This window comes from Cupressus sempervirens, chromosome 10 (genome assembly GCF_028749045.1).
Source record: "Cupressus sempervirens isolate cs-2001-9-10 chromosome 10, ASM2874904v1, whole genome shotgun sequence".
Lineage (NCBI taxonomy): Eukaryota > Viridiplantae > Streptophyta > Pinopsida > Cupressales > Cupressaceae > Cupressus > Cupressus sempervirens.
In genome coordinates, this window is record NC_143127.1 from 158,088,891 (window position 1) to 158,113,810 (window position 24,920).

Genomic DNA, 24,920 nt, shown 5'->3' on the forward strand with positions numbered 1-24,920 from the left:
TATCCCCCGGGCCAATCCGGGGCAGATATGGGTGCAAGTGCCCAAATCACCAGAAGCGCGTACCCTGCAACTTACCAACTTCATGAATACATAAAAGTTTTCTCTGAATAAATATTTCCATTAAACAAGAATATTGCAGTACTTTTAGAAGTATTTATTTGCACTGATGTCTCATCATCCGTGTTCAGATATTCCTGCAATTAGCTATGCTTAAAAATTTATAGAAATAATTTAGCTTCAAAAGAAAATTGCTGATTGCACTTTAAAACATACAATGTCATGGCTCCACTTCAAATGAACTGTCTTAATTCAGCAATGTAACTGCAGCTCCAAGGATAATCATCTCATCCCCATAGAGGCAAAGCACATGAAAATGTGTGCAGTTGCCTAATACGCCACTTGAACTACTAATCACACTTGTTTTGGATGCCGTTTGTTCAATTACATGAATAGGTTTGGCTTATAATAAATGCACAAATCTTATATATAATTGACGCTAAATATAATTTAGGCAATGATGAGTCATTTTGCAAGTGCCATGAATGTCCAAAAAATCACTGCACAATTAAATTATTTACAATATACAAGCAATAAAGTTCACAAAGGTCATTGGTTTCCCTTTGTAATATATAATCGGAGCATCATTTTCTTGCTTTGCTCTTCAACTAGTATGAACTTGTTTAATTTTTTTTTTTTTAGATGCTTCCAATGATGATTTGAGCTTGAAGTATTCAGTACAAGCTGAAAACCAATTTGATGAGAAGGATCTATACAAATAATTAGCCCTTCCATATGACACACATCTTTCTCCCATATTCTTCTCCACAGTATAAACTCTCAAGTCATTTCCAACACAGATCCGATTATATAGAGAAGCTAGTCTCCAGAAAATGAAATATCAAAACAGCTTGGTTGGAATTAAGACCCAAAGGTAGAATTATGCCAAAATATGAACCACGGTACCCATAAGAGGTATTCTTCGAGATGAAGTCAAAGATGATCCCAAAACACTAAGTTGACAATCATCTTCATGCTGTTACGAGAATATTTTTCCAGTTTTCAGTTGTTCTATAGATTGAAACCTCTTCTCTTTAGAGTATTATCAGTTACAAAATAACAGCCTGCCATTAATTGCATAGATGCCAGCACAAATTCTTTCACAACCATGTGCTCAATCTGCTCAGAAAAGATAAAATTTATCAGGTGCATTACAATTAGCCTACAAGACGAATTAACAATAAAATATAAAGCTCAAGTTTCAATCAAAAGATTACCTTCTTCACAGAAAGGGAAAATGCTTCCTTCCCAGCCAATTTCATCCTGTTCCTTTATAGGATTGACCATCCTGCTACTGAATTCAGTACCCTTGATGGTCAGAAAAGGATCTTTCTTATTTACTGGCTCAATACCTAAATGTCCATTTTGCATAGGGTACCTACAGTCTGCATTTACACCATGCATTGGGATACTAGTATCATATAAATTGGGAGATAGAGAATAAGTTTTCCCCTCTGAATTTACAGCCCAATCATTTTTCTTAAAAAGCATTGAACTACTGTCACAAGTCAAGTGTGGTTTAATAAGCAAACCTCCTTGGGAAACTCTGCTATTTGCTATATGTCCCCCAGAAATAAGCCAAGGATAATCATTGACATCATGTTTGGTTGGATGTTTCTTGTTGATACCAGGCTCGTGCATGGAAAAACTCTTCAAGCTACCAGCCACTCTGACTTCTTCAGATATCTGCATGTTGAACACAACCTCATTTCCACCCACAGCAATGTCCATGGGTGGAGACCCCATACTTTTAAGTTTTCCTGTTTGAGAATGGTATTTCCCATTAAATTCCCGATTTGGGAGCTTTAGCTTCCTTAAAGATATAGATATTTCTTCTATGTCTGTTGATGTTGGACCATGTTTCAGATAGTGTCCAGATAGAGAATCTAAAAAAACCATGCCTTTCATATGTTCTTCAAAATCTGAACAAATGCATCAACTAGCTTAAATGATAAAACAATTCCAGATATACAACTTGAAAAATAAATTAGATACAAAATAGCACAAACTAATATTAAATCTTGATAAATTTCAGTTAAAGCATGGACCTGGATTAGCATGAAAAAAGCCATTCCTCGTCATTGGGTTCTCATGAAAACCACCTTGAGAATCATAACTACTTCCACTGCTTGAAACTTGTAAATGATCATCTATGCTATCTTGTATGGATCCATCTTTCACCCACTGGAATTGCAAAGGTGAAACAACTGAATAGACTTCTGACTCAGGTTCTCTGCAACACACGAAAATATTGGTCAGAAATCCACATATAAATCTGAAAGACAATATCATACTACTGTCTATTCTCATAAAATATCTAATTAGAGTAATAAATTTTCATTCTCATCATCAACATGGTGGAACAATTTTCTTTTTAAAATTCTCACACAAAAAATTCAAAGCCTTTGTGATTTTCAAAACACATTGAAAGTTTGAACATGATTATCAAATGAGTAGAAGGCTCCCCTCTAAAAAAAAAAAGTTCATAATCTATTTTAAAGCATAACAAAATCCAAATGGTCTGAGAGACTGCAAATCCCAATGGAGTTTTGTTCAATACGTCCTTACTGGTGACTTTGAATTTCAAGAATACAACCCCAAATGATACTATCTTCAGAATTTGAGAGGTCAGAAATTTCAGGTCATTCTACATATCATGCCATTTTCATAGGAAAATATTTTACTTAAGAAAAAGCTATTGTTCTTCTTACTTGAGAGTAGATGAATGATAAATTACACTCTTGACCTAACTCAAATATAGTTCACAATTCTTTATCACAAATATAGTTCACAGTTCTTTATCATATATTAAGTTCCATAAGTCATTTTTCCTTAATAGAAGTACTACATTTTTGTTGTAGAGTTTGCAAAGGGAAGTAATTCTTAAATTCTGAGTAAATAAGTTTATTTCTGTTTTATATTGACATAGTGGTGGACCTTTTCAACCAGCACACAAATAATAATTTGTTTAGCTAGAAAAAATATAAATATTCATATATTTGGCAAAATGGCAAAGCCCTTTCCTCAGAAACATTGAACTAAAGAGTCATATAATGATGAAAAGATACTTATCAATACTCCATCCAGATAGCAGAAAGAAATACATGAGACCAACTTTGCTTGTTATAACTCATATTGAGTGTTCTTCATAGGCCCAGAAAATTTGGATTATAGCTACAAAAGTAACTAGATTTGGTCATCACTCAGACTAAGCAAGGCAAAGCAAATGAGACAGACTTAGACACAACAAGATGGTGACCTAATAGATGTACAACCTAACTAAACAAAATTTGCATGTGTTTTGATTCTTAAAACCAAAACATGGTTGCAGTTCCCTTATTTCCCTTGTGTGTGTTTGGGTTTTTGTAATAAATACCCTATAATTTTTTAAAATATTACAATGAAATGAATTGTATGTAACGTCCTTATCACATTTTGATCACCTAGTTCCTGAGATGGGCAAGGTGAGACCGTGAGACAAAACACACTTAGCAGAAAACAACTTCCTTTCTAGGGCAATTCCTGATTGGGCTTCCTGCATAGGTGCAATTCAATAAGTAGGCTACAGGGAGGCTTCAGAAACAAAAAGACCCTGCAACAGCTTTAAAGAATCACAGGTCATTATAAGTTCATGGTGTTGAAGCAAGTTGGTACCAGGTCGACAGATGCTCAGAAGTGGAATTGAGATCATATAAGTTGAAGACACAAAGTTGCAGAAATTTCTTGTGCCTCTAAATGCATGCCCATAATAGATTCATTACCATCAATACATATCAGACAAAGGGACTGGGTGTGGAGATTAATCATTTTCACCCTCACATTCTACAGAGATTGATACACAGCTCAGTCAATGCTACATAAGTTCATCCCATATATTCTAGGTAGTTAAAAGTGTCTGTGAACTCTGATTGTTTTCCATAAGTTTGAACACCTGAGCCATGTACAGATTTTCTTTTTCGTATTAGAGATTACAACTGGAAAATGAAAGGATTGGATTGCATCTGAAAAAACCATACTGTAACTTCTGTTTGTCTCCTGTACTGATACATTGATGATCCAAGGAATTATTTATGAGTTTATGATTTTATTCCTAATTTTAAAAACCCTATTCTAAACTCTGTTGTTATTAAATATGCAAGTTATTTTTAATAAGGAAAAGGTATGAAGACAGAAAAGATATTCAGAGCACCATTTCAAGAAGATCGTTATCCCAACTTTTGATGGATCTGTCAGATCATCAGCAAGGGCTTCATTGCAGAAATTAGACACACTTCTCATTGAATCTTGTGTTAGTAGAAGAGGCTATCGAATTAGCCACCTTACATCTTGAAGGGATAGCTCATGAATGGTGGTGGCTGTTGGTCTTGAGTGATTCGATTACTGAAAGGGGGGGTGAATCAGTAATCGGCCAAACAATTAACTTTTTCAACTTCTTAAACCTTTAACAGATAAACAACTGAATAAAAGCAAATAATAACATCCATCATATGAAATCATTCACACATTTGACACAAATATTTTGGTTACATGGAAACTCAACTTAAATAAAAAACGCGGTGGGGATTAGTACCCACAAATAATGTACTCTTTTGAAGTATGCCCTATCAGGAGCTTTACCATGTTAGGAATTACAAAGACACTGTTAGGTGCCACCTTGTTACGAGATTTACCTCTAGCCTTGCTAAAAGACTTTGAACACTAGCTAAAGTGTCACCCTGTTAAAGGATTTACAATAAGGACCTATAAGGATCCACTTGATTAAGGGATTTCACTTGTTGCAACTATTAGGGAACAACAAAAAGAATGATCTACGTAACAACATTGCCTTTGCCTAGTCAGATCCACTTAAGCTCAAACTGACTTCTCAACACTCTTCACTTCTTCCTGGCTGGATTGCACCTTGCACTTCTTCACCGCACTTATTATTGGACCATGATCAACAACACAAAATTGTTCTTCTTTTATCTGTTTATACCAATTTACCATCTCCTTTGACTTAACTGAACCCTAAACATATTAATGTTATGAAATTCAAATATTCTGCTCAGATCCAACTACCATAAGACAATATCTTATGCTCTATAACACTTTACACGATTGTGCCAACTCATAGAATTTCGTGTTAGAGGTCAAATATATTTTGACCAACCACTTGCTTCCTCTAGAATCTTCTCCACAAGTGCTCTTGATCAATGTAATGCCAAATCATCACTTCCACATGTACAACCACATCATTGGATCATGACTGACTCATCCAAAGTCACTGCAACCTTCTTACCAGCTGCCAAACATCATCTAACTCACTGTCACTCAAAACTCATTCTTCTTTATCCTGTTCATTGAACCTTCATAGCTTCACTGATCACCTAACACTGCTTCACCAATCATCTTTCCCTCCTCAAAATGCTTTTACCGATAATAAGAATGAGTTCCTATCGTAACTACATCAACTTCACTAACTTCTTCACATCATCCTGTGATCACTTTACTTCATTCAACATGGATTTGACAAACCAATCAAATCACCTATCATTTCTCACTAATTGTTCTAGTAGTTGCACAGTTGCACTATGAATTCACCGATCAATTTACTCTTCTCTTCAACAATAACGCTCAAGATATACTCTTTAGGAAACATCCCCAATGCTCTCTTGACGATCGCATCCTTACTGCAACACTCTATTCACCATATTATGCTCAGCAATATACTAGGAACAATAGGTCAATAGTTGACATCAATGACAACACACTAACTAATCATCATGTGACCAAATTTGCACTAAGACATTACTAACCATCACTCATCACACCATTAGGTATGCCAACAATCTTCCCCTTTGGCATTGATGGCAACACATGCTATGCTTTGCATGCTACGCTTTGCTTGACTTCATGCACAAACCCGTTCAACAACATTCACTGAGAAATAAAATGTTTCCACTTCTATCTTCTACAAATGCTCCCTCTCACACTAAACGTCTCCCCCTTTAGGCATCCTTCTTGACCTAATTAATACATTCTCTCCCCCTTTGACAACAATGCCAAAGGTGCCAATACACACATGTCTTGATTCTACAAATCTTGCTTTTCCATTACTTACTTTCTCGACTGCAACTGCTCCTAAGGAGAGTCTCCAAACATCAATTCAAGGCATAAGAGATATTCGATGACTACAATTGAATTTATGCAATTGCATCTTCCTTTAATTCATCTTAGGTAAGGGAATGACCCCTAGCCTGCCCCTTAGATATTCAAACATATCCTTAGTTAATGGCTTTGTGAGTATGTCTACTACATTCCTTAGTCAGTTCATACTCCAATCTTACTTCCTTTGCCTAAACTTTTTCTCTAAGATAATGATACTTGATGGCTATGTGCTTAGTCTTAGAGTGCAAACCTGCCCCTTAGATATTCAAACAATCCTTAGGTAATGTTTGTCTGCTACCTGTTCCTTAGTCGATACATACTCCAACTTTACTTCCTTTTCCTGAAAATGTTCTCTAAGACGATGATACTTGATTACTATGTGCCTAGTCGTGGAGTGCATCACTAGATTCTTTGAGATATTTATGGCACTTGTGTTATCACAGTAGATAACCACTGATTCAACTATCTTATCCTATATTCCTTCCAAATTTTCTTGATCCATATCACTTATGTGCAATTGATTGCAGTAGCCACATACTCAGCTTCAATTGTTGATTGGGATATGCTATTTTGCATTTTACTTGTCGATGAAACTAGTCTATCACCTAGAAAGAATGCTCCACCACTTGCACTCTTTGTGGCATCCATATAATCTGCCCAATCACCTTCAGTATATGCATTTAATGAGAAATTTCATTTGTGTCCATACCATAATCCATACACTTTAGTTCCCTTGAGATATCTAAAGATTCTCTTAATTGCAACCAAATGTGATTCTTTGGGATTAGAGCAAAACCTTGCTACTAACCCAACTGCTTGTGATATATCTAGTCTATTGTGCACCACATACTGTAACTTACCAAACATAGATTTGTATAGTGCCTCATCCACATCCTTAGAATCATCTTCTTTGGATAGTTCACAACTTGTTACAATTGGAGTACCAACATGTTTTGAGTCTTCTAGCCCAAATGTCTTCAATATCGCTTTCACATATTTGGTTTGACTTATGTAGATCTCATCCTTGAGTTGATATATCTGTAAGCCAATGAAGACCTTGATGTCTCCGATCGTAGACATTTCAAATTATTTCTACATTTCTTCTACAAATGCAATACTCATTCCATCATTTCCTCCAAAGATAATATCATCAACAAATATCTCTACCATCAATAATTTGTTATCACTTTTTTCCTTTAAACACACATCATTGTTATCACTCATTCTTGAAAACCCAATCTTGATTAAGTATGAGTGCAACCTTTCATACCATGCCTTGGGTGCCTGTTTTAATCCATATAGAGCTTGTTGTAGCTTGCAAAACATGTTCTTGCCTTCTGAATTAGCAAACCCTTCAAGTTGTTCTATGCATACCTTTTCTTCTAAGATACCATTGCAATTTGATTTGGGTTTTACCAGCTATTCTCTCTTTTACTTAGGTTTATTGCCTTTCTCCTCTTATTGGTTTCAAATTGTAACTGAGATTACCCCTTTTTAAAACATCTTCCATACTTCCGACACTATTAAAAACCCATAGAATTGGCATCCACATTCTCCATCCTCTAATGTGGTGGTCTTATCTTGCTTTTCCTCCTTTTCGATCTTTATCCTTCTCTCTATATATGTATTGCTATGAAAATATCCTCCTCTATTTCGATGCCTCTATCTTTCTTGAAGGCTTTCTTATATCCTTAAAATAATAATAATTTTTTTCCTATGTATGCCATCTATTATTCCCTTATACGATAGCTTATTAATATAAGCCTTTCAAATGATGCAACATCCTTTTGTGGTGGGTCCCGACCCAAAAGAGTAGGTAGTATTATGTTTTATGACTTAGTATATTTTATTTACAGTAAATTTAAAGGGATGTTTAATACAATTAGCCATTTATCAATAAAATTAGTTAAAAATTTAATATTTGGATATAATAATAATGAATTACTAATATAAATGTCAATATATATTTATGTATGCTAATATTAATTTTAAATTTTCTTATATTTCTTTATCTTGACCATTCGATGTTGACTTCTTGTTTGATAATTTGAGAATGTAATGGTCCTATAGTATAGTTAAGGTGTTGTGATTATAAGGTTTTACTATTGTCTAACCATATTTGTAAGTTTATTGAGTCATTATTTTACATTTTAAATGACTCGATTGTCTCATATATTTAAATGGTATTAATAATTATATAAGATGGATTAATGATGTTATTATATATATTTCAAGGATATCTTAATCAGGCGTTATATTATTATTATATATTTATTTAGTTTTCAATGATTTATAATTGTGGGATTCCATTTAGGGCAGGTCGTGAAATCTGGTTTCTCTAGATTAGGCAATCCTCTTATTACTTTCATCTTACTTACTTTGACCATATTATCAAAGTTAACATAAAACCTTTTATGCCATAACCAACAATCAACAATTCTAGCAATCAAACAACTCTTAACAGTAAAGTTTAGTTGGAACAAATTACCTCTAGTTTGTTCACTGGTAGTGATCACATCTCCTCATTTCTCAACGATCCTGGACATTCCTTTGTTAAACTCCAATCTGTATTCTTTATTATTTAATTAAGAAACACTTAATTGTATTTTAATCTTTCAATGCAATAAACATCGTCACAGTTTGGTTTATTATTCAAAACAATAGAACCTTTACCTTTCACAACGCAAGAACCATTTTTTCCAAACTTTACCGATCCTCCATCACATTCTTCCATTCTGATGAATTTGTTTTTATCACCGGTCATGTGATGTGAGCAACCACTGTCACTTATTCAATCCTCATTATGACTCATATTGGGGACCAAAGCTTTATCATCACCATCAGTGGGATCTTCTTTGATTGCAACAAATACAATTTCTTCTTCTCTTCCATAAGACTCTTCATCAGTAACACAACCTTCTGCAATGTAGCAGGCCTTCTTGTTCTCCTGGAGTTATGTTCCCTTTTCCTTCTTTGCCTTGTTTGGGTATCTGAAAGCAAGATGCCCAATATTCTTTCATGAAAAACACTTCAAAGGTAGTATACCTTTGTATTTTCCATCCCCTCTAGCCATCTCCTAGCAAGTAATACCTCTAGTTCCTCCCTTTCGTTTTCTTGATTTAAAACAAATTCATAACCATTAGAAAATTAGAACCATAAATAGATGAACTATTTGAAACATCCTTTCCTCTTCTTGCAAGAGCAAGATTCACAGATGCCTTGAATGCAACTTCTATCTTAGGCATACTATTGTCAAAGTTACTTAGCTCAAAAGCTGTCAACTTGCCTATTAATGAATCCAAAGTGACTGCACTAGTGCTTAAAGATCTAAAACCCTTGAGTAGTTGAGACTCTAATAGCATACTAAGGAAATAGAGTTCAAAGTATCTTACTTACCACATCATCTTCTATAAGGATCCCACTAGCACCTCTGATAGAAGCAACCGCATCTTTGAATCTCTAGTTGTATTGCTCAATGTTATTGTTCTCCATCATCCTCATTTCATCAAACTTTCCCTTTAGATTGTCTAACTTTACCTTTTGCATGTGCAAGTCTCCTCCATAGACTTCTTTGGTTTTTGCCACATGTCATTAGCGATCTCTAGGTCTTCAACATCTATGTATTATGCATTCGAAAAGTTACATGCAATAGCATCCATAGTAGTTGTGTGTTCTTGTTGTGTCATCAACTGATCTACATCAAGAGTTCCACTAGGAGTAACATACTGTGTGACTACATGATTCCGATATAGCTCTCCCATTCCTCTAAGATAAAGCTTCATCCTCCCACATCGTACTGGGCAATTTCCTCTTGTGAACTTAGGAGTTTCCATCTTCATCATCTTGGATCTTTCACTCAAGCTGTTAAGCTTTGACCACAATAGAAGACCAGTGCTCTAATACCAATTGTTTGTCCTAAGTGATTCGATTATTGAGAGGGGTGAAAATTAGCCAAACAATTAACTTTTTCAACTTCTTAAACCTTTAACTGATAAACAACTTAATAGTAGTAAATAAAAGCATCCGTTAAATGAAATCATCCACAAAACTGACACAGATATTTTGGTTACACAAAAACCCAACTTAGATCAAAACTGCAGTGGGGATTAGTATACACAAATAATGTACTCTTCTAAAAACGCTCTATAGGGAACTTAACCTTGTTAGGAGTTACAAAGACATTGTTAGGTGTCACCCTAAAAATTTACCTCTAGTCTTGTTAGGAGTTTTACCTTGTTAGGGGTATCCTTGTTAAAGGACTTTGGACACTAGCTAAAATGTCATCCTATTAAAGGATTTGCAAAAAGGACCTATAAGGATCAACTCAGTTAAGGTATTCCACCTCTTACAACTATTAGGGAACAACAAAAAGAATGATCTGTATGACAACACTACCTCTGCTTAATCAAATCCACTTAAGCTCAAATTCACTTCTCAACACTCTTCACTTCTTCCTGGTTGAATCACACCTTGCACTTCTTCATCACACTTATTGGACCACAATCAGCAACACAAAATTGTTTTTCACCTATTTATGTTGGATTACCATCTCCACCGACTTAACCAAACCCTAAACATAATACTATTACGAAATTCAAATATCATGCTTGGATCCAACCTCCATAAGACAATATCTTATCCTCTATAACACTTTTACACAACTATGCCAACTAATTTATAGAATTATGTAGTAGTTGCACTATGAATCACTGATCAACTTACTCTTTCTCTTCAACAATAGCGCTCAACATATACACTTCAAGAAACATCCCCAATGCTCTCTTGATGGTCACACTCACTGATCCTTACCACAACACTCCGTTCACCATAATTATGCTTGACAACATACTAGGAACACTAGCTCCATAGTTGACATCAATGACAATAAAAAGACTGATCATCATGCAATTAAAATCTGCACTATGACATTACTAATCATCACTCATCACACCATTAATTATGCCAATAGTTGCATGGCATGATAACTCAAGAGCATGATTCAACAACCACCTTGGAATACTTCAACCTAAGGTTGATGGATATGTTTGATAGAACTAGAAGCGATTCAAAAAATTCATTTTAAGGAGCTAGCACATCCGAAGCAAGAGGGCAAGGTGGAGGCTATGTATTAGAATTTCAAAGGCTTATAGTGATGATCCTAGAGAGACGGAAATGAGACAAATAAATTTGTTTTTGGAAGGCTTAGTTGTGCTCCTCAATGGTCTAGTAAGGGTATTCAATCTAAGTTCATTGCAAGAACCCACCAAGAGAGCTCTTAGAAAATTTTGTGTCTAAATACAAACCTTACTCCAAGAGAGGCTCTTATGTTTCCATAGAGACCATTTAAAATAAGACACCACCATCCAAGGTATCATCTCCTAAGCCCAATCAAATGTAGGTACCAAAGAATGAACTATGAAGGAAGAAGTTATGCTTCACATGTCAAAAGCCTTGGCAACTTGGGCATAGGTGTTTGGAGAAAGGGCAATTACCTTAAAAAGAGATAGTTTCTGATGAAGATGCAAAATAATGAGCTTAACCTTAAAAGAGAGCTAGAAGAAGCTGAGCATGAGCACCATGGGGAAGAGCATATAGGAGCTACAGTTGCAGCACATTCACGGGCACTACAATGCAATGCTTTCCATGTTAAGGAGCCTTCAATAGATTATTGATAGTGAGGCTACTCATATTACATTGATGGAGGGCTAGCAAATAGATTTTGAAGGCTTTAATGTTACAGTTGAGTAGCACAATTCTTATTTTTAATAAGAAAATTCCACAAATGGAGTTAACTATGAGAGAATATATGATGAAAGATGATTTCTATATTACAGTTTGGGGATACAAAGTGGTACTAGGAGTGCTATGTTTGTACTCATTTGACTAATGTAAACAGAGTTATTGAACAACGATATTATCATTCCAACACAATGGGAAGAAGGTAGTTCTACATAGCCTATCTAATAGTGGACCCATGATAATTTCTGCCAAAAGGATGGAGCGATCTTTTTGCTAAAGACCAAGTGGCATGGGTAGAATGTTTAATTACAAACACGTCCTACAAAGGACGGGATATCTTATAACATGGAAATTCAGTCTATTTTGGAGAGTATGGAAAAGTTTTCCAAGACATTCCTCCTGAACTAACACCAAATAGAGGTCTTCAAATGTAATTAAGCTGAGGAAGCAGCAAAACCAGTGATGTCTACGCCATATTGTCATCCTATGGTATACGAGGCAGATATTAATAAGGTAGCCAAGGATCTATTGGATTTGGTGTGCACGAGGCCTAATTCTAGCCCATTTGTATCATCTATCGTTTTGGTCAGAAAGAAGGATGGGACCATGAGAACACGTATTTATTATTAAAAATTCAACAGAAGGACAATCAAGAACCTCTATCCTAAACCTAGGATTTATGAGCTTCATGGAGCAAGGTATTTCTTCAAGATTCATTTGAATTTAGGGCACCACCAAATTAAGGTAAGAGATGAAGATGTGCACAAAAAAGATTTTAGGTGCCATTATGGTCATTATAAGTTTCTAATCATGCACTTTTGCTTAACCAACGCACCTGCAACCTTTCAATCTAGCATGACCTGAGTATTTATTCTTCATTTTTCTTTGATAACATTTTGATTTACTATTGGATTTTAGAGGGTCATTTCAAGCAATTAGATGAGGTGCTTGGTATACTTGAGCAATAATCCGAATGAGAGTTTTGATTGCCTGAAATTTTATATTTGGGATTCGAGATTAGTGTCCAAAATGTTAATGCAGATGAGGAGAATCACTACAATCCAAAATTAGGCCAAGAAATTTGACGCATGTAAGAGGATTTGTAGGACTTTACAGCTATTATAGAATATTTGTAAAAGGGATCTCACAACTTGCAGCTCCTTTGACAAATTTGACAAACGTAGGAACATTCTCCTGGACTGCAACAGCCCAACAATCTTTTAATAAGGTTAAGGATGTAGCAAGTTCATGTCTTGTCGTGGCAATTCCAAATTTCACACTGCCTTTTGTTCTAGAGTGCAATGCTTCAAGAGAAGGTGTTGGGGCTGTCTTGATGTAATATTTATAATCCCATAGCATATGAGAGTAGGAAACTCAAGGAGGCTGAACAAAATTTCTCTAATTAAAACAAAGATGTTGGCTATTATGCATGATTTAGCCAAATCTCAAGAATACTTGGTTTGTGCGAAGTTTGTCATCAAAGACTCAAAACATATCATAAAAGTCTGAAATTTTTCCTTGACCAAAGGGATTATAAAGATAGGCAGCAAAAATGAGTAGCCAAAATTCAAGTCCATGAATTTGATAAAGAATATGTAAAAGGGAATAATAATATGGTGTGTTACATCCCAAATTTTGCCCTAATTTTTAATTTGATCATAATTGTTGCTTTAACGAATTATTTCTTTCATGATCATATGAAATTAATTAGTTATTTATATACGTTGTACCAATTGTTGATGAATTATTCTTTTCATGATCATGTGAAATGAGTTAGTTAATTATATACGTTGTACTAATTGTTAATGAAATAGTCGGTAACCTATAACTGTTATTAGATGATTAGCAGTTCTTTGATTTGAATTAACGATTAATATATTTTATTTTGAATTACTATGGAATTAATATTTTGGCGAGAATGTTTTACATGGGTGATTGCAGGAGAAGACTGAAGAGAGGGGAAGCATTGCTAAACGGGATCACCGGAATGGGATGTTCGTTTGGTTTAGTCATCAGGATCGACAGGTATGACCTTAGACTTCCTTGGAAGGGATACGATGACTTGTCCACAGGTTACATTATGAGACCCGCATAAGCTATTAAGGAAACAATATAGGAAAAGATATAAAATAATCTAAATTAAAATATAATACATATCTTAAGAGATTGTTTACTAATTCTTATCATATCATTATAATAAACACTTACATACGAACACATAAATATAAAAATGAAATGGCACCAATAAATTATAATAATATAATCTAATGATGTCACCTCATCAATATACTCATGTGAACGTATATAAGAACATATTATTATAATAAAATAAAAATTATAACTCTTCAACTCCTCCTTTCTCCTTATTTCTTTTCCCTCTTCATTTTTTTTTTTTTTTCCAAATCGAATTTATGTTTTTGAATTCGAATTGACATCTTGGAAACCGATAGAAGTTGAGGAGTCTTGGCAAGCCTTTAAAGAAGCCGTGAAATGACCACGGAAGCATCAACCTATTTCCATGTATGCTACGTTTTCCATCCAAGCCGTGAGTTTCCTTCTCAATTGAATCATTCATTCTATCAGCACACCCCATATCATACTGTCTCTTCCTTACTCCGCCAACGTTTGTATCCCACAAACCAAGTCTCAGAGCCAGCGGGTGAAACAATTTTCCAAACAGGGGATTCGGCCAAGGACGGGAGGAGCCACGTCCAGACCAACTTCAATCCCAATCATAGGTCATGATTAAATGCAATTGTATTTTATAAGTCCTTTTTCTGAGTATATGACCGATTGTAGTTGGCTACACATTGCTAGGGCTGAAAGAAATATAACATATGCATTCATAATTCATAGTTTCTTCCTTCTCTGCTTGTTGTCGGCTACTTATTGTTAGAACTGAGAATAATGCAAAATATGTTTTCATATTCATAACTTCTTCCTTTCCTGAATTGAATGTCCGACTGTAGCTGGCTATGCATTGTAGACTGAGATTGATTCACAAACCATGTTGTTGGTCTCTTACATTACATAGAGTTCATTGAAGATCTGCATGACTAAACATCATTTATAAATTCGAATGATAGTTGTTGATACTTAAATGATTGTATGAACCAAATTCAATAAACATGCTGATATAATTTCTGAAACAAAGATCAGAGTACTCAGATTCTCCAACACTTAGGATTCACCGGTGATGAAGCCATTGAAATGGTGATGAGGTGTAAATAAAACAGAATGATCATAATCTTTCAGGCACCTAGGATTCACCGTCAAAGAAGTCATTGAAATGTTGAAGAGGTGGACTTGCAAGAACCAAGAATGAAATCAGCTATGAATAACTATGTAATGAAACACTTAATAGTTCATGCTGCCCCTATAATGGAATCTGTTGTCAAGTTGAGTGGTGGTGATCAGGTAGTCGGACCCAAACAGAAATCCTTGGCCAAGGTAGTTTATAGGCATATGTGCCAATCTTATGATCACATGATGTCCGTAGACATCAGTTATATAGGTATAACCAATTGGGCACTCAAAACCACCCGGTAACTCGAATGGTTGGACTTAAGAACATCCCAAGCTCGATCTCAAGGTAGGAGGGCCATTCTAATATGTTAGGACATGTGGGGATAAGTATGGTCCGAGGTTGGGAGGTTAAGCCTATGTCAGTACTTCTCCTCACCCCAATGCCAAAGCTTGCACAACCAGATAAAGGATCCTCCGTTATTACTATATGTTTTTCACTCTTTTACTTGTTAATCATCTAGCATGAATATTAGATAGCCTTTTTATTTCAATTAGGGTAATTAATTGCCATCTAAATTTGAGTAAGAATATGTATGCTTTCAATTAAGCATGATTTCAGTTAAGGAAGATAGTCGTTGCTTTCAGCTGAATATGTTAGAAATGGTTAAATTATTTACAATGAATATGTTTCTCGTTATTTCAGCTGAACATGAAAATACAGTTGGATTAGTACTAGTCGTTTAACCAAATATTGATACAGTTATTGTTAAAAGAAGTCTTTGTCATGTGAAATGGAATCAGTTACTTTGTAATTGTTAGAAGATATAGATCTTAAGATGTCTTTGAATTGGTTATAAAAATTCATTTGTTACATGGTGGATGATGCATTTTCTAGGAAGCCTTATCTTAATTCTATAAATGATATATCTATTGATTGGAAGTCTTCTATTGTGGCTGAAAACGTGAAGAAACTAATGACTAACAATCTTTTGGAAGGACAATTGCAAGATTATAGGTTTAAGGTGGTCAATATGTTCATTTTTTACAAAGACCAGGTGTATCTCATACCTTAATCTAAGATGGAGACGATTTTGGAGGTATGCCATAACGCATGACTTGCTGGTCATCTGGGTTTCTAGAAGAGATACAAAGAAGTGAGAGAATGTTTCTCATGGAAACAGCTTAAAATGATGAGCTGCAACATGTGACAATGTAAGGGAAGCCAACAAAACAAAGCAGAACATGTCTTCTCAGCTGATTTATTGCAGCCCCTACCAATCCTAAATCAGAAATGGGAAAGTATATCCATGGATCTCATCACAGGGTTGCCATAAGCTCAATGAAAGGATCGCATGTATGTGCTTCTTAATAGACTTACTCAATATGCAAAATTTCATGCCATATTTTCATAATTTATAGCTCCACAAGTGGTGGAATTGTTCTTTTAGAGAGCTTTCAAACGTCATGATTTACTAAAGAATAGTAAGTGACATGGACAGCAGGTTTCTCATATTGTTTTTGCGTGAGTTCTTTCATTTAACAAGTACTGATTTGACACCAAGCGATAAATATCATCCTCAAATTGATGGAAATATGGAGATAGTGAACAAATGTAGAGTGCTACTTAAGGAACTATGTTATAGGGCAGAAGACAACTTGGATCAAGTGGTTACCTCTAAGAGAATAGTGCTACAACACATCATATGCCAATTGGTAGGTATGCCACTTTATCGCTGCGATGCTACTTCACATATCAATTCAATTCTTATGGATAGTATAATGCCAAGAGAGAGAGATGTAATACAACACAGTATGAATATCTTGGAATCTCTCAAAGAAAATTTGCAGCAAGCCCTAAATAGAAAAAGATAAATGCTGATAAAAACTGAAACGAGAGGGTTTTTGAGATTGCTGACATGGTGTCCACAGGGAATCTTCTATCAAAGGGAGAGGAGTTTCTGAAGCCAAGTTTTTATGGGCCCTAGGTACTAGTAAGGAAGAATAGTGAGGTAGCTTATGAGCTGGAACTTCCAGCTAACAATAAAATTCATAACACCTTCCATGTTTCATGCTTTAAGAAAGCCTTGGACAGCAGGTCATTCCTTCACAAGAGATACCACCACTAGACTATGAAGGCAAATTGATTCTAGAACTTGAAAATGTGTTTAATGTGAGGGAGGAGATTGAGAAACTAAATCATTCCTGAGTATTTGGTAAAATAGGAGGGGGTTGATATTTTTTAACATCTTAGCTTGAAATTACTTGAGGACAAGTAATTACAGGACCGAAGGACTGTAGTGAACTTAATTTAAGGATTGGTTGGCCATCCAAACACATCAAGTGGTGTTGACTAATACCTGGTTTGATGTTCTCTGTCTTTACCAAACAATTAATATATTGGAATTATAAATAAAAGATAACTATTAATAATGTCAATAAAAATGGCTTTAGAGGTTGACTTTTTGCTTGTGTCAGGTTTCCATTAGATGTTGACTTAGTTGGAAGAAAATATATATAGGTGTTGTCGAGCTGAGGCATCGTAGATTTTATACTACTCATGCATTAAATGAATGCAACAAAGTGCTTGGTTGGATGGCTAAGCCTCTCAACATTGTAAAGACCATAAGGTCTGTCAGATGTGAATTTCTACTTTTCTTGAACTATAAAATTCAAAACCAGATTGCTTACCAAATATTGAAACAAGAAAAGAAACTGAACTCCAAATTTCTTTTAGACCTTTCAAACATTTAATTGTGCTTACACAGATTTAATAGAAGCTAAAAATTCTGAAATTCTGATTATTAATAGAAAACTGACACAAACTTTCAACAGCAGCAGCTAGCTTACAGAACATAGAATCCTTTAAAGAAGATTTCAAACTACATATATTGCAGACCCAAAATAAAGTTTGCAAAATACACAATAGAGCAGAGGTGATTCGTGGGAGTTTTGTCCCTTCACCAGAAATGCCTAACAGCAACATAATTATTTAGCATAACAAAGAAAACATCGCTGAGTCATCTATATATACCAACTTGGGGCAGTTATTAACTTGTCATGCAAGGAAATAAAAAAATCTGATTTAGCCCCTTCCTAGAAGTCAGTAGAAGATGCAAAAGAAGATAAAACAAAGCAAAAATCTGATTTTCTGCAAGGAGTCAAAATTTTACGGTTGGCAGCAATCTAATCTTTTCTTCTAGGAGACAGCTGTCACTAAAAGACAAAACTGAGTTTCTTGAAGAAATAGGTGGTTCTTACTTGAAGATTCAAGACCAAAATTGGATACTTTTCTTCCTATACAAGATCAGGCAGCACATCTGGCAGCAATCAGATATGTTCCTAAATTTTCTAGGAGACAATACTTCAGCCAACACTGTACCAAGTATTAGTCAAACTTAGTTATTAATTTCTTGCCACTTGCATTCTAGGGGTGATTCTTGATTGGACTTACTGCCTCCATTTGATTCAATAGGTATGCTTTGAAGGGTTTCAGAAGCAACAAGATCCCATGACAACTTTAATGAGAGTTGCAGGTCATTCTAAGGTCATGGAATTGAAGCAAGTTGGTACTAAGTTGGCATATGCTCAAAAGTGGAAGAGAATCATATATAAGTTGCAACATCAATACACAACTCAGTCAATGCTACGCAGATTCATCCAATAATATCTGAGGTATAAAAGTGTCTAGGAACTCAGATTGTTACCTGTAAGTTTGAACACTTGAGTTGTGCATAGATGTGCTTTCTTGTATTAGTGATTAAAACTGGAAATTAAAAGAATTTGATTCCATTGGAAAAAACCATCTTGTAACTATTGATTGTCTCATGTTGATTCATTGATGACGGTACGAATTATTTGAGTTGTATGATTTCATTTTTAATTGCACGAACACCATTGTGAACTATTTTTATGTTATATAGCCATGAAGTCCGGTTCAACTGTCTGGGACCTTGATTCAGCCAGGATTCGAAGTGGTTCCCGTTAAGGTCTGGTTTGCCTATGGGTTCAGTCAAGCTTCGAACCCAAGTAGGCTGATTCATCTATGCCGAACCAAGGGAGAACCAGGCAGACCCACTGAGAAACATTCTACGATTTAGTACAGGAAACAATTATTACAGAATTTGAATAAGATCTTTAACATTACAAACAAAATTTACTAAAGTTCAGATTTTCATCACATCAAATCAAACTAGCCCTAAAGATTTCTCCCAATGAAATTCTTATATCCAGTTGCTGATAATCACTCTAGTCTAATATTGTTGGGTAATTACATATTGTTAGCACTTCTTAGTTTTCGAAGGGAATGTAGATAGGAATGGTCGTGATGATTGGCGCTCGTACCCCTTCGACCTTTATATACATCTTGTACTTGCTTCCGATGGAGAACATGATTATGTTGTTGGCATTGTTGTATTGCTATTGAGTACTCGGTGTCATACATTGTAAAACATTTGATGAATTATTACAGAAGTAATTGCGAGTTCTCTGACATATTGTGTTCAATTAAATTTTATATTATTCTCCTATTCATTAAAATCGTTTACCCAATGGGGCAAACATCCACTTGATTGCAAACTCTCTATAGTGATATTATTATACTTTCAAATATCTTCAATAGGTGAAGGGAGTTGCAAGCTACTTTTAAAACATTTTTCAACTACAATATTAATTACAAACAAACAAGCTCTCTATACTGTGAAAAAAGTAACAAGAATTTGAGGACCTGGAAAGTGTGAATATTATTGGTGCAGCTGATCCCATTGGCACTCACATTGTTTGTGCATCAACTAGTGTCTTTGATGAAGAGGGAGAAAAAGATTAAGATTATGACAATACATTATGATTAGATGATTGAAACTTAGTATAAAGATCCATTTTTTGTTGAAATTCAATATGATGATACGTGAACTCAATATTATTAATTTAATATTCTCTTTTTGATTAAGTGAAAGCAAGTTTTGAATGGATTCTCAAACCCTTTAAAAAACAGATTTGAAAGGGACCAGAAACACCATTATTAAAGATATTCAAGACTACTCGCTAGATAGAGCAGGCCAAAGCAAGACGGGACCAAACCAAGAACAGAGGGCAAGCCACACAAGCTTCCCCCACGAAGACAAGAAGCTGCATGAGAAAAGAATAAACAAAATAACCCTACATGCAGCTCAAGCCAGGAAAACATCGATAAGATTTCCCTTTGGACTTTCCCTTATGGGAACGAAGGGTCATATCAAATGAGGACTGAGAAGACTTAGATTTTTTACTTTTTGCCACTGTCCAGCCTTCTTCCACTCTAGCTGCAACATTCTACCAAGAAATTAAATCCAAAATAGAAATACCTCCATCCTAGGAGGGCATAGAAGACATCTGAGAAGGAACACAAACTCAGAAGATCTAGCAGGGTCAGTAGAAGTATCAGGGCCAGCAAGAGTCTGAGAAGGTAAAGAAGGAAGAATAGGAGAGCAAGCAGCAGAACCAGTAGACAACAAAGAGATAGCATCCACCCAATCAGGAACAACACTCTCAATGAGAGGAGCAACAGGAGAGACATCAACATCAGGAGAAGAATCAGTGACAACAGCACCAGGAACATAAGAAGATACAACAACATCAAGAATAGAAACATGATCAACATCAGGAGAAGATTTAGAGCCAAGAACACCACACCTAGAAGTAGAGACATTATCACCAGGAACAAAAACATGAGCAGAATCAAAGACAACAACACTAGGAGCAGAAGCAGAGACAACAACACGAGCATCAGCACATGGCACACTATAGGCAACCACCTGGGAGAAGAGTTTATTCCAAACTGTATAATGCTCAAAAGAGACCCCTTTCCACCAAGAAATAGATTTCTTCTTTTTTTTTATTTCGCATTGAGCTAAAACATGACCTATCTTAACACATCTACAACATCTAAAAGGGATTCCTTCCTAGTCAATTGGCTGAATCCAAGACCCCAAAGAAGAACGAATCCTTATCTTAGCAAGGAGACCTTTAGAAAGATCCAGATCAACCAAAACACGAGCATAAGTAGAATGCTTAATATCAAAAGATTCATTGTCAACCATCAGAAAATCCCCAAGAGCCTCACCAACTTCCTCAAGGACGGAATCCGCCCATAGATAAAGGGAAAGGTTGGGAAGCCTCACCCAGATAGGAATCTTACTAAATAGTACTGACAAAGGATTGAAATCAGAATGCTAGGGTTGAATCATCATCATATGTTTATCATCCCAACTAAAGAAGTAAACCCACAATATCTTAATTCTATCTTCCACAACCTCAAATTTAGCAATGAAGTAGCCCTTCATCCTTGGAAAGATTTGAACCCAACCTAATATGATTGGTTCCCAATTTTTGGAAATTGACTCATACAACTAAGGAAGGCTCAGCCACAAACCTCTGAATCTACAAATAACAACATGAGTCAAAAAAATTGAAGTGTTTTTCGCAACCTCCTTCTCAGCCTCTAAAGAAAGCTTAAGGGAGATAGAAGTGTAAACAAAAATAACCCCCTCAACCAAAGAGACCCCAACACACTGCGAGCCCCTAGAAGACAATCATGCCCTAGTAGATGGTAAGATCCTAGTAAACGGCGAAAACCAAGAACAAAGTGAAACCCTGGCAGATGATGAAGCCCTTAAAGACAATGAGACCCTAGCAGATGGTAAAACCTTAGCAAATAGTGAAACACCAATAGACGACAAAACTCTAGCAAACAGGGAAACCCCAACTGACAATGCAGAACCAATAGAACCACCCACAACAGCACAAGGTCCAAAACTCGAACTAGATCCACAAGAAAATGTCAAAAGTCCTTTAGATTGCAAAGCCCCATCAGAAGATGGAATCCTAGAGGACGAAGATACCCTAACAAGAGGCAAAACCCCAGCCAAAGACAAACCACACTGAAGAGCTCCAGTACCACAACCAAGAGAAGGCCTAACATCAAAAGACGACAAAGCACCACCCACCCGAACACCAAAAAGTGAAGCTCCTGAAGACAACAAAGCTCCAACAACCCTAGCATCAAGCAGCAAATCACCAACCATGTTACTGCTAGGAGACTACTATTAGTTACATTAGATATATCACCATTTATTTTCAATTGTTAGAGAAAATGTGCATGTATTGTCACCAAATGCTACCACATTACTTATTTTCATGAAAAAACATGAGTTTTTATTATTTTTAATATTTTGATGTTGATACTATGATTACAATTTATAGTGTTATTGCTGTTTATACTATGTGACATTCTAATTTTAATTCATGCTTCTAGGCTGCATATAAATGTGACTATATATTGCAAGTTATTTTAAGCTGGTATATTTCACAAAACCAATAAAAGAGACCACATGGCAGTAATTCTAGACCATATTGATATTTTAGATACAGCAGTTCTGAATAGTCTTAGGGGAAATTTCTTTGGTTGAGAATAAAGATGCAAAAGAAATTAATATTTTGGAACGCTCAAACCCCCATGTTGCTGAAAAACATGTGAAACAACAAGTTGATATGGTTAATAGCTCTAAAGAAGAGGTTAAAAGGAAAAGAAAGCTAGTAGGAGTGATAGAACTCAGAATCTTGGGATAAAAGGTAATCAGGAAAAACATCCCCAGATGCTAACAAGCTCTATCAGAACCAAAAGCTTGCTCATCCTGCTCTAAAATGAATTTCATTTATATCATCTGGAATATTAGAATGCATAAGCGCCCCCTAAAAGTAAGTAGACAATCAAAGAGTTTTGAAAAAAAAGAAGAAAGATTTAGACTGCTTGTTGCTTCAAGAGGTGAAGGTAGTTGGTTTTTTAGTTGGAAAATTCTCTGAGAATTAAATGGAATGATTCTATCATTTTCTTTTGGAACCACTATAGAGGGAAAGAAGGTAATACTATGTTAGTCATCCAAAAGTAGGCCAAATTTTTAATCCAAAATGGATTCTCTCCTTGCAATAGATGCTTCCAAGTCATCTTTGAAACAAATAATGTTGAGCTTGGGCTTTGTTCAATTTATGCTCCTAATATTATGGGGATAAAATTGAACTTTGGTAATGGATAGTTTCTGATCTCCCTAAAATCTCCTGGATTCTTCATAGGAATTTTGATGTTATTGAACATAAAGAGATAAGCTGGGGACTCTCTCTCCCTGAGCATGGAAAGTTAATGAATTTTTCTTCTAGTAGAGGATGAAAGAGTTGCTTAAACTCTTTGAGCTACATGAAAGGCGAGGGATCATAAGAGTATTTGGTTCACCTTGTGCAACAGCCAAGGGGATGGAAAAAGGATTTACTGTAGAATCAACAAATTTTATGCTCAAGAAAAATATTTATTTTGGTAATAGAAGGGCTGTTAATTGTGCTCAAAATTTCAAATGATGCCCATTATCTTACCTGATCACCATCCTATTGTGGCCCACATCTTTCTTGAAGATTGTAATAATGATAATAGCATAGGAAGGGATAACCTCTTCAAATTGAATGCATAGCTTTTGAAAAACAACAATTGCTTTGATGGAACTGCAACTCCTAGGAGAATATATAAGAAGATAGTCCTTAATATTTATGCTACCCAATTCTGGGGAAATCTCGTCAATAACTAATAGTCTTTATTGCAAACCATTGGCCAAAAAAGGCTATGGATAGTAGGAAATGTGATCTCTTGCTTCAAGAGGAATTTCTGAATGCCAAAGATAAAGCGCAAAGTGATAATAGCAATCAAGAATTTATCTAGATATTAGCAATGATTAAATACAAGGTTAGAAAATTCCAAACAAAAAAGAGCTCTAAGGGATAAAATATGAGCCAATATAATTTGGGTCAAAGAAATGGTTTCTAATATCTTTTTAATTTGTTGAGAATGAAAAATAGCAAGGAGCACATTGGTCCAATCCTGGAAATTTACATTTGTGTTAAAAATAATGATGATATCAAGAGGTTTTTAGTGTTAATGTGTGATGTCTTCAGTTGGATAAACCTATGAGATATAGTTATATATGTGTTTATTATTATATGAGATAATTTAATATAATAATAATATATATAACTATGATTATATATTAATTATAAATTAATATAATAATAAAAAGTAATAATGGTTATATTTATTATAATATTAATTATTAATTAACAAATAGACATGTCCCTTAAAGGGACATGTCTATTCCTATCTTAATATATATATATGTTAAGTGTTTTCTGCATTTGGAATACACATACCTCAAACATGGTAGTGCTTACTGCTTAGTACATTTGCAGTGATCCTTGAAAAACCAACATGGTATCAGAGCTTGGAAAACAAGTGTATTTAAAGAAAATCAAAGATTCTGAAACCAATTAGATATGTTACGCAGCGATAATGGTGAAATACGGCAAAGACTGATATATTTGGAAATACAAGAGTAATAAAGATGATAGTTTCCTGAAATAGCCCATTGACAGGTCATAGGCTAATAGTTGCAGCATATGACAACAAAAGCATCATTATATATAAACAGTGAACTTCTGAAGAAGTGGAGTCTGCCATTAAAACAGAGACAGGAAATGAGTATTGGTCAAAGAAAAGCTATAAAGAATGTTCCAATATGGAAATCATATAACATATACAATAAACATATTACAAGAGTCAATGTACAGTTTGAAAAGGTTCAGTAACCAACCATGGGAAGGCCGGCATATACTGTAAACATAAAATGTTTATAGACATCATCCACTGTCAACAAGTATCT

General features: G+C 35.1%; 1 protein-coding gene across 6 annotated transcripts in view; it reads right to left on the reverse strand.

Moving 5' to 3' along the window:
- Window positions 1–230: 230 nt before the first annotated feature.
- The window catches only part of LOC149533062 (autophagy-related protein 18g-like), an 83,277-nt gene continuing 58,587 nt past the window's right edge, over window positions 231–24,920 (reverse strand). For 4 of the 6 annotated variants that reach the window (XM_089807192.1, XM_089807191.1, XM_089807193.1 and 1 more), the window contains 3 exons: window positions 2,106–2,290; window positions 1,275–1,979; window positions 231–1,176 (listed from right to left, as the gene is read on the reverse strand). In XM_089807192.1, the coding sequence (XP_089663318.1) occupies window positions 1,172–1,176; window positions 1,275–1,979; window positions 2,106–2,290 (895 nt within the window). In that variant the 3' untranslated portion in view covers window positions 231–1,171. The remainder of the gene's footprint in view (window positions 1,177–1,274; window positions 1,980–2,105; window positions 2,291–24,920) is intronic. The other 2 variants (XM_089807194.1, XM_089807195.1) reach the window with 1 other exon arrangement.